Source organism: Convolutriloba macropyga, chromosome 6 (genome assembly GCF_964194025.1).
Source record: "Convolutriloba macropyga chromosome 6, txConMacr16.3, whole genome shotgun sequence".
Lineage (NCBI taxonomy): Eukaryota > Metazoa > Xenacoelomorpha > Acoela > Convolutidae > Convolutriloba > Convolutriloba macropyga.
The window spans coordinates 10,045,085-10,060,471 of NC_134473.1; the positions used below are offsets into that span (position 1 = coordinate 10,045,085).

The 15,387-nt window shown below is 35.2% G+C and overlaps 1 protein-coding gene across 1 annotated transcript in view; it reads right to left on the reverse strand.

Moving 5' to 3' along the window:
• The window catches only part of LOC142341475 (uncharacterized), a 243,615-nt gene that overhangs the window by 181,314 nt on the left and 46,914 nt on the right, over positions 1-15,387 (reverse strand). Inside the window, exons 16-17 of the mRNA XM_075392436.1 lie at positions 6,093-6,255; positions 4,431-4,684 (exon numbers count right to left, since the gene is read on the reverse strand). Coding sequence (XP_075248551.1) covers positions 4,431-4,684; positions 6,093-6,255 — 417 coding nt within the window. The remainder of the gene's footprint in view (positions 1-4,430; positions 4,685-6,092; positions 6,256-15,387) is intronic.

A 15,387-nucleotide genomic window follows, 5' to 3' on the forward strand; every position in this document is an offset into this window, starting at 1 on the left:
CTTGAAAAAAAGTTTTGGTTTAATAAAAAAAATTGCTAAAATTTGTGATATTAAAATGTTAAAAAGAATCATTTCATGGCCACTAAAAAATTTTCAGTAAACCATTATCAAACCCTATAGGAGATTTCTTGGCACCTGGGACTGGAAAAAATTGTTAGATTCGTGATGTTAAAAAGTTGAAACCATTCTATTACCACTAGGGAATACACAGTAATCCAATATCAAACCCTAGAGGAGCTTCCTTCAGACCAAGGGCTTACAAAACACAAAACATGACAAAAAAAATTCAAAAAAAATATGAAAACTGTAAAATTGGAATAAATTTGCGTGTTTATGTTTTTAGTACCAAATCATATGACTCTTAAAATGGTCAAAAAAGTAATTGTCTTGCAAAAAATTTTTATCGACTTTGACAAACCTCAATTTTAGACTGGTTCAACAAAAAATTCGAAAAATGACGAAAAACGAGAAAAATTGCATTGTTTTCGGCTCGAAAACCCCTAAAAATGACCTTCTAACCTTGAATTACGGCCTTCCCAGTAGCTTCACCGCTCTAAGCACTTGACGGACTACTAAACGCGGCTAGGGGCCTCTATTGAAACTTGATGCCCACTGAGCTTTACTTTACCTCTTTTTTCCGATTTGAAAGCTCCAAGTCATGAAAAAAAGTGAGAAAGGTGTGATTTTAAAAAAATAAAAAACCATAGCAGGAGAAGTCCTGACGTACAATCCAAACAATTATCATCAACTAAACAAAAAACTGGACCTATAACGGCCTATGAGTAAATTAGGAAAACCAGTTCTAAAAAAAATCAGAAAAAAAATGTCAAAAGGCCACATGTGATGTAAAAAATTAGCGAGAAATGGAAATTTGGTTTATACAAAAAACTAAGCCTAAAATGAACTATGAACGGATTGGGGAAACCATTAAAAAATCCGATCCAAAAATCGAAAAAAAACCAAGAAAAAATCGAAGTGAAATTACCGCATGTGAAAAAACCACTAGCAAGAAAGCCAATTTTTGTTCAAACACCGTTTTCTCACTCTACTTTAAAATTAAAGCAAAAAAGTTTTACGCCGCAAAACCACTCGCTTTTTCGCTCCAATTACTGTTTCGGCGTGACAAAAATCACTATTTCAATTTGACTTCAAAAATCATGAAATGTAAAAAGACAGAGCACCAATACAATCCAATTCTTGGATTGTAGAAAAGGAGAGCGCCTAAATAATTGCCGCTGTGAGGCTGACGGCGGCTATTAAAAAACAAATAACAACAAGAAAACCTCGATGCGATTGCCACAAAAAATATTGTCAAACAGATCGATGCATATTTATCCACAAAAAATATTAATCCACAAAACTCCGAAAAATCATTTTGTGGAGTCGGGAGGCGAACGAGTGAACATAGCAAACACAAAATATGTCAACTGACAAAATGGACCAAATTTTCCATTAGTTGCGGCGCTAATAACAAAGAAGTCTTCAGTGTTCATGCAATCAACCTTACACTCATTACTCCTAAAAACATAGAAAAATGTCAATTATAAAAAAAGAGTATTCCGGAACCGATGTAAAAAAAAACAAACTGCTCTCTAAACTAAATGTATTTTTTAATTCATTATAAACTAAATTCTTAAAACAACCGTAAATAATTAACAACATGAGAAGAGAGAAAAAAAATGTGATGACACTTTCAAGAAAACCTAAGCTACTGCAAAACAATTATTCTCAATAGATAGTGTATATTAAAAAATGACTATTTCATCTTTGCTGCAAGAAAAAAAGCAAAACGAAAAAAGAGCGCCAGACAAAGCGAAATACAAAACAGCAAAATTGCGGAGGCGAAGCGGTGTCTTAATTTTGCGAAAAACAGTATTTGCGGCCAAAACCAATACTTTTTGTCTTGAAAACTTCAGACTTTACAGATTTGTTCGTTATAAAAATTAAATAACGAGAAAAAATTGAGAATTCATTGGAACAAACTAAATTACAAAAACTTACATCAATCAGTAACATTACAAACAATACAATACCGCATTAACAAACATTTGGTAACGTTTAATATTAATCAAAGGCAAAAAACAGTTGAATACAAAAATTAAGCCCCAGTAGTATTTTCAGAAAGAAGTAATCAAACCATGAAAAAATGAAAACCAAACGTCTGAGAAGAAAGCTACAACCATTAATCTTTGAAATAGATACTGATAAAATGCTAGAATGACATATGCTAGAATGACATATGCTAGAAAGCTGATAATATGGACGCATTGTAAAAGAACATAGAAAAAAAACTTACTTAATGATTTTCAAAATTGAAAACTCAAAAGGAAGAGAATAAAATACCCGAACAAAGACACTACCACTTGACTAAATAAAAAACCAAGAGTTCAAAAACTCGAAACATTAGAATATTTAGAATAAAAAGATGCCAGCATGTTTTAAAATACCACTTATGAAATTTTTAAATGAATTCAAAAGGCTCAATGTTAAAAAAATAATTCAATTATTAAACATACCCGGCAGATTGCCGGAAAATAGCTCCCGTTGATTCCCTTAACCACGATTGGGATTGAAAGAATGGAAAAAATAATGTAAAAAAAATTATAGAAAAATTATTTAAAGTGCGAATTTATCAAGATGTCATTTAGTAGTTGAAAATTCTCCTGCGTCATAATGAGGCGATCCAGGAGCTAGTATCAAAGTCAATAAACATTAGAGATGGTAAGTAAGACTTATAAGAACAAAGTTCGAGTAACAAGCATCTAAAACTGGGCTCTATGGGTTTATCCCGTTTCTGATTTCGTTTTTTGATACTGACTCTGTTCATTTTGAATTGCTTTGCTGAGCAACTGCTGTCCAAAAACACTTTTAGCAGAATGAGAGAAGAGTGAAACTAGCCTAGAGAAGTCAAAAAGATTTCACGCAAAATGTTGAACAAGCTGTGAACTATGGTAAAGCGAAAACTTTTGAATCGATGAAGTAAAAAAAATAGGAGCGCTATAATAGCCGGCTGAAAAGTTGAGGCAGCTCTTAATAAAAAAAACAATCCCCAAAAGTGGAAACAATACTTTTTCTAGAAAAGAAAAGCAAAAAAAAACAAAACATAGCTGGCAGATTGCCAGAAAATAGCCGCAATAGATTCGTAGATCGGCAGTCTTAAAAAACAGTAAAAAAGACAGACCAAAAACACTCGTCTTTTCATTGAAGGCTGATCTGCTATATTTTGATTAAAAATCTGTATAAGTTATTGCTGCCTCTATTAGCTGATCTCAAATAAACTTCATTTAGAGTGACACACACTCATTTGACCTTACCTCTTTGAATTAAAGTAAATAAAAGTCAATTTCAAAGTGAGGAAGTCATTTTTGAGAGTGAGGTAAGTCAAGTGTGACCAAAAATTTAATCACTCGCATGAACAAAAAAACTCGCTCCACTAAGAGCGAAAAATGACGTCACACATTAAATTCAGTTGAAATTGCATGAACGAATGAACAAAAAGTGGCTGTGACGTCATATGGTCGTAACAAAAATCATGACGACGAAATAAAAAAACATAGCAGGACAAGTCCTGACGTACAATTCAAAGAATTTTCATTGACTACACAGAAAACTAGACCTAGAAAGGACTATGAATGGATTGGAAAAACCATTTAGAAAAAAATCCGATCTAAAAAATAAAAAAAAACAGAAAAAATCAAAGCGAAATTGCCGCATGTGAACAAAAAACCACTAGCGAGAAAGCGAATTTTTGTTCAAACACTGTTTTCTCACTCTACTTGAAATTCAGAGCGAAAAAATTTCACGCCGCAAAACCACTCGCCTTTTCGCTCCACTTCCTGTTTCAGCGTGACCAAAATCACTACTCCAATTTGACTTCAAAAATCATGAAAATGTGTGAACAGATCTTTAAAAAAAAGACAGCGCCCCAATACAATTCAAATTCTTTGAATTGTAAAAAACCAAGAGAAGGCCAATAATAGCCCCAGCTATCGCTGTGCGGCTATTAATAAACAGAGAAAATTCGGACAAAAGCTGCCAATATCTGGTTAGTATGTGTACAAATTTATCAACATAGCTTGCAGATTGCCAGAAAATAGCCGCAACAGCTTCGTAGACCTGTAGTCTCAAAAAGATAAGCCAGAAATACACACGGCAATTTTACGCAATTTCGCTGTTAGGTCAAAACGCCGTCTGACCGAATATGTCCGTCCTGTAGAAAAACTCAAGAAAAGCTCTGTCGAGTCGTAAAACATCAGAAACAGCGCAAAATAAAAACTATAAAAATTTTGAAAAGAAACTTTGCAGCTATAAAAAACGCGAGCGTCCAAAATAATATCTATTTGAGTTGACGGAGGCTATTTAAAACTCTATCAATCCAATATTTTTTACAATGAAATTACATAGAAAACAGAAGACCGAATGAAGCTAACCTTCGTAAACTTGCCGAATTGGGATATAGCATTGCCTACAATGACTCCTACTCTTCTGCATCCAGTTGAGTTGTATATGTACTCAGAGTATATAGGAGAGGCAGAAGCAACTGGAAAGTGGTTGGAGGTGTCAAGTTGTTCAGACAGCACTATGTCCTCATCAAGGTCCACTATGAAGTAGACTGTCGCATTTGTAGGGAAATTGGTCAGGAAGGTCGAAGTATCGGTCATGGTGATGGTCACAGAAAACAGTCCTGAAAACTTGTATTTTAAATGATTTTCACCAGCAATTCTCTAGAAGATGAAACTTGATAAAACAGAAGCCCAAAATAGGCCTTTCGTTCAAAGGGCATTTGCTTATTTGAGCAGAACAAAATTATTTGAGTCATAATGAAATTCGAGAACTTAACTTAGTATTAAGGCAAAAAATACACAAAAACGGGACAGCATCAGATAAAAAAAACTTGGCGTCAAGCATCAATTTTTATCTTGTCCAATGAAATTTAGATTTGCATGCTAGTTTAGAGATTTAGTTGTTAGGGAAGTTGGTCAGGAAAGTTGCAGTGTCGGCCATCTCGATTGTCATGGAAAATAGACCTGGGCAAATACAAAATTTTCACAAAATGTTAAACTTTGATTGATAATTTGCAAGATACGCATCTTTCAATCCAGCTTCGATACATCTTTCATTTTTATCGGATAGAGTGAGCATATCAGTTTGCTTTTATTCCATCTCTTTAATGGGATAATAATCAAACAATTCACGAAGTCTGCTTAAACAGCTATAAAATGGACAAAAGGACCCATTGAGCGTTTCCACGGCTGAAGAGGCAGACGGGGCAGAGAACTTTGATAAGGTCAGCAGCCCTGTAAATCAGGTCACGAAAATTAAACCTAACTGGTCAGGTCAAAGTTCTCTGCCGTCAGGCACTTCAGCCGGGGAAACGCACTGCGGATCCTTTTGTCCTTTTTACTGCTGTTTGTCCTTTTTCACTATCCTTGTTCGTAAAAACACTTGTGGTCTCAACGCTAATAATTGCTTAAAATTCAAGGCAGGCTATAAAAGTTTGCAATTTTCAGCCTTGAAAGCAGTGAACTGCATGCAAATCGTAGAATTTTTTACCACTAAAACTCAGAAATTGTTAAGTCGAACAAAAATTTGATTAGACGTCAAAGTGCGAACATAGTTTGATCGCAAATCGCAGGAGAAAGTGGACGAGTCGCATGATATTCTGACTAGAGATCAAGGGTCGCACTAAGTCTTAGGTCGCACTAACATAAACTGACCTTTTCGATTTGGCCATTATAACAATTGACAAATGTTTTTGTTCACACAAAAAGCAAGATTAAATTGAATTCAAAACAAATATTGGTTATCAATTCCGCAAAGAATTGTGCCCTACCATTAGCAAGATGTAGTATTTTTTTCTCAAACTTGAATTGAGTATTGTTCGTTGGAAATGCATATTCTATCTGATTTTCAAGGAACATTTATTAGAGAATTGTCTACTCAGAGGGTGAAATCCTGGAAGGTGGTCCGATCAGAGTCGCTTGGGTTTTGCGACTAATTCTGCTTCTATATTTCATCTTCATGCATTGCTTTCTACAGATTTTCAGAAAAAGGGCAATATCATGTTCTGGATATTTTATCAAAAGACTGACCGTCTCCAAGATAATCTCCATCAGCATCTTGCTCGCCACAAGGACAACCAATGTTGACGTCAGAAAACACCACGTTATATTTATCAATAGGCACAGGGTTATATGCATCCACTGTCCAGCACAGTCGATCGAAAGATATCACGTTCTTCGCAGAGACACACACCTGTTGATCAGGGTTTTCGAATAGTACAATATTAATAAAACTGATTGATTCTAGTTCTATGAATGTTGGTGTTTTTTGCACTTTGTTGATTATCAGAAACCGTACCCCATCCCATGAACAGAATTTTGATTTCATAAGTGTGCAAACAAACTAAATAAATACTTTTGCTCTGAAAATGGTTTGCATAGTCTGTCAACAGCTGGGACTAAACAATTAAAATCTATAAGCCATTACAAATGTGTGAAAATATTAACTAGGAATGGTCAACTACGAGAGGGAGAGAATGAAAGCTATCGAGAAAATTTAATTCTAAATGATCTAAATGATACAATTTAAATCTCCCCCTTTTTTTAAAGAGCTAATGAATCAATATGTAACAATCTGAATATAAATCAACAAAATGGTTGACATATCATCCGGACATAGAGTGCATCTTTTGCAATGCTGCCAATTATTGATGTTAAAAAAGGAAAAAAATGAATTTCCAAAACCACATTAGATAATCGCAATATGGAAAAAAAGCGTAAGATTAATACGTAGTATACAATAGAACAAGATAATTGCCTATCAATTCACAAAGAAAAGTAAGGTAATAATAATCATTAAAATTATTTCGTTCTTTTAGCGATCCGAATGTTCATCCAAGAAATGTGATCAAGTCTTACATTTTTCGGGTCCCTTATAAGTTAACTCGAAAAATTTTGTAGCATTTTTAACTCTTTTTTGATTTGCAGAAGTTTAGGTCCGGTGAAATTTATTTCTGTAAGCTTTTTTCGACCAATTTAGAATTAATTTTTGTGTGGTGTATAGATTACCTGGGCGCTTATAACAATAGTACTTTACTAGTGGCAGTTTATTTCCTGTTTTTGAAAAAATTGCTTTCAAATTTAACAGAATTTTTTTAGTATAACAAGCAGCTCTGTAGTTCAGCATATTGGTTACTGTTCAGATTAAATATTTCAATTTCAAATATATGGAGCTGCCAATTTTTTTCTGATAAAACAAGCTATGACAGCTCGGTTAAAATAAAGTTAAAGAGAAGAAGGATTTTTTATTAATAGCTAACAGAAGTATTGCTGAGTATTGCAGATCACATACTACAAAACAGTGCTTTTTCATCTCTTCGGAAATTTTTCATCTTTGTTGTAAAGAATAACAATAAGTCCCAGGTATTTAACATGCTGCTTTTTCGAAATTTTCTGGTTTATTAGCCGAAGATCAACTTGGTTTCTTTCCCCCTACAACATTTGATTGCAAGTATTTCAGATTTGTTACTGTTTATGTTATTTTGTAAATTAATTTCATTGAAGAGACTGCCGATACAAATGGACCTTTTAGAATGATCAATGATTTTGTCAAACGATATCAATTTAATAAAAAGCCTTTGAGAGGTCTAAGAAAGCTGCAATAACGTTTTCAATTTCATTCAATTTGTTTTGAACCGTTTCTGTAAGTAGTACAAGTGCCTGAGTTGCTCAAATTCTTTCTGAAACCAAACGGATTTTTGCTCAACAACCTTGTTTTATTTGAATTTTAATTCATTTGGTCTGCCAATAGTGTTTCAAAAATATTTGATAGAGCACAAGTTATTGAAATCTGCCTATAGTTTATTGCATCATCGGGTGCGCACTTTTTAAATAAGAGGGCAACATTGGCCAGTTGTAGCTAAGAAGTGAATTGTTGCTCGTTTACGATAGCATTGAAAACAAAACATCGGTTCTTAAAAAATAAGAAGCATCCTTTACTGTCCATGCCGGAATAGATGGTGGAATCATAGGTTTGTTTTGATTTAAGTAACGGAGAGCTTTTTTACATTCAAAACGAAAAGGACCAATATTGGTATTGATGTACGTCAGGTTCTGATTTGTATTTCCATGATCAATGAATTCTCCAAGCTTTGAAAAATTGAAATTCAAGAGACCTACCATTTCATTGGGATCAGTAAAATCATCACCAAAACGATTTCGCAGAGAATATCTTTCAGTTTTGGTTCTTTGCTCTTTTTTTCCTTCCAGATGAAGCAGACTCTATGTTGATTGAGAAAAAAGGTAAAGCGAAGCAAAATGTTGTTCGACAAAAAGGAACATAACAGGACAGGTCTTGAAGCACACTCTAAAAAGTTCAAGTGAGAACTTAGAATTATTGTACTTGACCAGCGGATCAACTGAAACAACGCCAGCCAAAAAAAAAACAATATCAAAATTTGAGCAACAAGTCAACCAAACAAACAAAACAGAATTCATAGCTAAAACTCCTGAAACTTTTAACCTGAAGGCAAAATTTGACCCATTTAAACAGACCCACTAGCTGACCCACAATCCTTTTCAAAGGTTTATCGGCCAATTCAGATCGAGATTTCATGAAATATTTGACAGATAGCAAAAAATGCAAAGTTTAGTGAAAGTTTTCTAATTTTTCAAAAATAAAATCTTTCAAAACCTTTTGATTTTGGAAACTGTAAATTAGCCCATCTGCAACACTGAAAAATTTTCATTGGCTCAAAAAGGTCGTTAAAGTCACAAAAAATTCCAAAAGATTATTGAAAAAATTAAAAACAATAGCCATTTTCAATAAAATGTTTACCAAAAACTTGTGATTTTATTTCTTCAAAATTATTACTTTATCTCCATAGGAGCATGAAAATTATTTTCAGAAAATTAAAAAAATATTTCAAAATTGCAAAAATTCATAATTACGAGAACCTAGAGAGGTTTTCGAGCCGCTGAAGCTTCGAACAACAAAAATTGACAAAATTTTTTTTTTAAAAAAAAGAAAATTGAGAGCTTTCTAAAAGAACAGCTAAAACTCCAAACAAAAAAACGTTGAAAACCATTCCATTGCCAAAGGAAACTATGCAAAAACCCATCATCAAACCTAGAGGAGGTTTCGTGGCACTGAAGGATAGAAAAACTGATTAATCAACAAATAAAATTAAAATCTATAGCCACTAAAAACTAGGCGGTAATATCATATCAGACCAGACCCGAGGAGAACTTATGGCCCCATGAGGCTGGTAGAACTCAACAAATGACAAAAATTTTTGAGACACTGGAAGCCAGAAACGTAATTTCAAGACTGATCAGTCAAAAAACCTCGAAAAATGACAAATAATATGAAAAATTGCGCCAATTTGTGCTCAAAAAGATCTAAAAATGACCTTTTAACGATTAAGGCCTTCCCAGCAGCTCCACCACACTAAGCAACAGATGGACTACAAAGGCCAGTTGTTGGCCTCTTATGAAACTCAATGCCCACTGGGTCTTAAGTGTTAATCCTGTTTTGAAGGATGAAAGTCATCAAAAAATGTGTCAATCTTGTTACTGCTGTTTATTTTTAATTTATTTTCATTGAAGAGATTGCTGATTCGATATACTGCTTTTACTATCAATTTTCATGAATGTAATTTTAGATCATTAACGTATATATAATTAATAAGGGATCCGAGATAGTACCAATGGGAACACATCAATTATATCAAATCGGAAAAAAAACTTTTTGTAAACTAACTCTTTGGAATCAATCAGAAAGATAGCAGGAAAGCAGTTGCTGGGATTTCTCATCAAAAACATGGATAGATTTATCGGGTAAAGTTTTTATGATCATTTGAACAAAAAGCCTTTGCGAGATCTAAGAAAACCGCAATAACGTTTTCAATTTCATTCAGCTTATTTATCTCAAACCGAACGGATTCTTTTACTCAACAACCTTTTTTATTTGAATAGTCATTCAATTGGTCTGCCAAGAGGCTTTCAAATTTATTTGATAGAGAACAAGTTAATGAAATTTGCCTATAGTTTATTCCATCTTCTGGTGAACCCTTTTTATATAAGAGGGCAACATTGGCTATTTGTATCTCAGATGTGAATTGCTGCTCGTTTATGATCGCATTGAAAAGAAACATTGGTTCTAAAAAAACTTAGAAAGCATCCTTTACTGCCCATGTCGGAATAGATGGTGGACTCATGAGTTTGTTTGGATTTAGTAAAGAAGAGATTATTTGCCTTCAAAACGTGAGACATAACTGAACGAAAAGGACCCATATTGGTATTGATGTACATCATGTAAAAAAGGTTTTAATTTTGTTTTTGCACAACTAATGATTTCACAAGCTTTGAAAATTTGTAATTCAGGAGATCTACCATTTCATTGGGATCAGTACAACTATCTTCGAAAATATTCAGTAGGGAATTTCAGTTTTGGTACTTTGTTCCTTATTTTTTCATTCAGATGAAGCAGACTCTATAAGCTGCTTCAGAAAAATTTGAGGTGAAGCGAAACAAATTTTTGTTTGACGCAGTAAAAGACCACAACAGAACAGGTCTTGAAACACAATCTAAAGAATTGAAATGAAAACTTAGAACGACTGTACCTGACCAGCAGATCAACTGAAACAACGCTAACAAAAAGATTACCAAAATTTGATAAACTAAAAAAGACAAACAAACAAAACAGATATCATAGCTAAAACCCTTGAAGCTTTTAACCCGAAGGCAAAATTTGATCCATTTAAATATATCCAAAAAATGACAAATATGAAAAATACAAAGATTGAAAATTGCAAAGTTTAAAAAAAGTTTTCTAATTTCGCAAAATTAATATGTTCAAAACCACTTTTTTGCTCTTGGAATCTGTAAAATAACCCATCTGCAACACTGAAAAAACTTCACTGGTCCAAAAAATTAGTTAAGGTCAGAAAATTTTCCAAAAAATTAAAAAAAAATTAAAAACAATTGCAATTTTCAATGAAATGTTTACCAAAAATTTGTGATTTTATTTCTTCAAAATTATTTTTGTATCTCCAAACGCTATCCAATAATCCAATTGAAGCATTACAAAGTTTCATTGGCTCATAAAGATCAATAAACTAGGAGCATGACAATTATTTTCAGAAAACTTTCAAAATTGCAAAAAATCACAATAATGAGAACCTAGAGAGGTTTTCGGGCCGTTGAAGCCTTGAAACACAAAAATTGACAACAAAAATTGAAAGAAAGATGCAAGCTTTATAAAAAACAGCTAAAACTCCTAACATTAAAATGTTGAAAACCATTCCATTGCCAAAGGCAACCATGCAATAACCTATCATCAAAACGTAGAGGTTTCCTGGCACCGAAGGCTAGAAAAATTGAACAAACAAAAGAAAATTAAATTCTATAGCCACTAAAAACTAGGCGGTAATATCATAGTCAACCCGCAGCTAGAATTCTTCTAACAACAAAAATACAAAAATTTACAGTGGCGCTCCTGGGTGGGCTCTCTTGTTAAAAAGGGAGTTAATCAGAAACATTTGAACACGAGTGTGAAAAGAGTTCTGAAGGACTTGCAACAGGTGCTCAAATCTGGCAACTTTCGACGCAGAGCATGTCGAGGAACACTTTGACGAGAGTCGGAACGAGATTACAAGTGTTGTGGAAAGAAGGAGATCAAAAAAGTTTGCGCAACAGAGACAGATAATACCGGGAGAAGGTTATTTTGGAAGACATTGTCATTTTTCTTGGGACGGGGAATCTAACTGAGAATAGTGGTGGAAGTACGCGAGCAGATAGATTGAGGAGATTACTCAGATTGAGAAGAAGAGCTGAGAAGATTTGCAGCATAAATTGAAGCCACAGAGGAGCATTCAGAGTAGAGTGAAGCAATTTGGAGAACAATGGCAGGTTTCGCATTTATAAAACATTTTCCTTCTCCTGGGTATGAAGTTTGGGAAGACTGGCGTGAGTATTACTTGGATGTTTGTGAAGTTTTAATATGGTCAGAAGATGAAGTCAAGGGATATTTGCCAGAGAAATTGTGTGGTTGGGCTCGTGATGCTTTGAATTCCTTGCCACACGAATTTTGGAAATCCGATCAAAAGTATCGTGCTTGGACTCTTCAAGAAACTTTCTCGTTCTTTGATTTGAGACCGACTAACTTTCCAAAGATGTATGAGGATTCCTTTGAGAGATACTTGATAGAGAAGGTGGAATATGAGGAAGCGGTACAGTATGAAATTGACAGACCAGTGTTTGTTGACCGACCAGTGTTTGTTCGGCCAACGTTGTTGGCCGAAAAAGTGAGCGAGCAAAGAATTGACCAGAAAATTTGAAAAGACAGTAGAATAATTGTCAACTGATATTTTTATCAAATCAGTAGTGAGTAAAAAGACAGCAAATGTTTCTTCGACTAAATGTTGGTCTGCCATAAAAGCTGTTGGTAAAAGCAGTGCTTGAAGAGAAGCCGAAGGTCAGATACGGGAGGGAAAGAAGCACTTCAAAGTGAATGACAGTTTGTCCAGTGCGGAGACTGTTGACGTCATTGGTGGCAATCGAAGTTTTGATTATGACAGAGAAAAGGAAAAGCAGATTACGACGAAGCCCAAATCTGAAGATGAACAGTTCAAGGAAATGATGGATTGATGCATTACACGGTGCAACATTGGTAAGAAGATGACAGTCGAGGAACTGAGAAGTGAGGCACTAGAATAAATTCCTATCAGTGAATTGGAGAATGATGCAATTTTAGTAACGACGATTTTAGCGTTGACAACTACTCCGATAGTGACGATGAAAAAAATTTTGAATGCATGGACGACGATGTGTTCCTTTCAAACATTCGTGGGATGCACAGTAATTCTGAATCTTTTGAGCCGACTACAGGAAACGAAGTGACAGTTGGAAAATCATGCTCACGAATTGACAGTCACGAAAAAGTTGATAGTATGTGAATACATCACGTCCCGTCCTTGCATGCCGTTTTCTGGCCAATAGATAGATATTGCAGAAACACCTATGCTGCTTTTTAATTTTGCTCAGAGAAGTGATTTGGCCACAACAGCAGAAATTATCTTAAGTGCAAATTTGATTGCTGATAGTTCACAGCAGGATATAATCAGTACTGAGTCGCAGCAAATTAATCAAATTAATTTGACCTGAACTTCACCTGAAGATAATTGTGACAACTTACAGTAGAGTTTTGTAACTTTCCCAACAAGAGATGCAATTGGGGAGGCGAAAAACAGTTGTGAAAGCCTGGCTTCGAGAGTAGACAGCGATGACGTTGAAAAAGAGTGAAAAAAAGAAAAAGACCCTACTTCGGAGAACTTAGCCGAAACTTTTTTCCCAAGAGATGGAGAGAACAAGCGATCGCCAGAAAAGGCAATGAGAAGACATTTCGGAAATTTTCCAGACCCGTGGAAATAGCTATGGAATAGCACAAAACTGACTTCCTTTTTGATAATTCGGATGAGCAGCAAACGTCAACGACTTTTAAGATGATGGAATCGATTGAGAAACAGTGCCCGAATGAAGACATGGTGTTGACAACTGAATCAACTGCGAACAGGGGTCTTCGTGAGGGGACTCATGGCAAAAGAGCAACAAATAAATCCCTAGTTGCTGGTTCGAATGAGTGTAGCTATCAGTTGTTCGATGAAGCTTTTTGTCTTAATTGAAATGAAGACAGAAGACTCTGAATAATCAGATGGTAACGGATTGCTGAATGAAAGAAATTTGATGAATGAGAAAACTGCAGCAAGTATTCGGGAGGCATGTTTCGATATCGGGGAAAAAGAATGATCTTTTGGAATAGATCGCAAGAAAAACAGTTGTTAAACTCGGAGGCTCAATTACTCCACTCAGACGAGAAAAATATGAAAGAGAGTCTCTCCTGTGCTGCAAGTGATAGAAATCTCCAAAACGACCAAACTGTACGAAGCGCTATTGAGCAGTCACTAATTGTGAGGCAAAGCAAAGTTTCTACTGCAGAAGAAGTCTATATCCGAAGAAGTTCAAAAAGCATATTGGAGTGTGAAGTGTTGCACATCCAGAATGTAGAGTTTGCTGACGATAAGTCGCGGTTACCTTCAAAGGCACAAGATCTGGAGCTGAAATTGTCGAATGATGGAGAAAACGCTTGTGAATATGATTTTGGAGAGAAAGCGGTGGCGGCACACATGGAGTTCTTATTCGAAGTAAGATAATGAACGGGAGCAGTCATCAGATTTCGCAGTCACAAAAGCAATAGGCACCGATTAAAATCAGTTGTCGATGGGCTTAACCGACCGAGAAGAGATAGTACAAAACAAGCGGGAGGTGTCGTTTAGCTCTTATCCAAAATTCTTGACGTCGAGTGATGATCAGAGAAGTCTGGAATAGGGGTACCCTGATTTGAGCAAGCTGTTGGTTGGAAAACAAAGCCTGAGTCGGATGGAGAAGTGGAACAAACTGAATTTGGAGTGAGGGTTGTCCAGGGGACTTTGGCGCAAACAAAAGAAAATGTCAAATAATGACACTGCAGGCGAACATCCCTTCAAGAATCGGAGGAAAAAAGAAGTGTTGAGAACAATTTTAAAAATCAATTGTTTTTGTTGAGAGCTACCAAGTCTATTTTGACGAAGCTGCAGCTCCCATGGTTGTGAGGTATTACGCCACTTATAGAATTAGAAGCTCAAAATTGAATCAATGAGTCTGCTGTGAATGAAATGCATATGCTCTAAATGACATAAACGATCGGAAAAAGATGCTGAGTTTAATTGCATTCTTCGGAATTTGGTTAGGATTAGCCAGAGTTAGGTTTGTTGGCATCGGATTGTTTTGAATGTGAGCTTCGCTTCAACCAGTTTTGTGCAAAAACAATTGGTTGACTGAGTGACTTATATATATGATCTTGCTTACATCCTCTAGTAATTGTTTAATCACTAAAGGGTGCTCTGTGCATTATCTAACCTTCACTTACTTGGAGCTCTATTTAATTGGTTCAAACTAACGGAGGTTCACTAAGTTCAGAAAGAAACTTTGCGCAAACGAGAAAGTGCTAATACACAGGGACCGACCGAAAGTTTTTATTAATCAGAATAATGGTTCAGTAGGGAGGAGTGTAGAATTTATAATTGAGGTTCGTCGATACTACATGACATTGAAGCGTCGATTTAATGATCTAAACGAAACGACACGTTACGTTTTGCTGTTGAAAACTGATAAACTTGAGCACCCTTAAGCACAAGAAAAACCATCAAACGCAAGAGAGCGAGTCTGAGAGAGAGAGAGAGAGAGAGAGAGAGAGAGAGAGAGAGAGAGAGAGAGAGAGAGAGAGAGGCTGACGAGAATGAGAAACACCGGTTTGTCAGTCAAAATTGAGAGAGAAAAAAACGCTCAA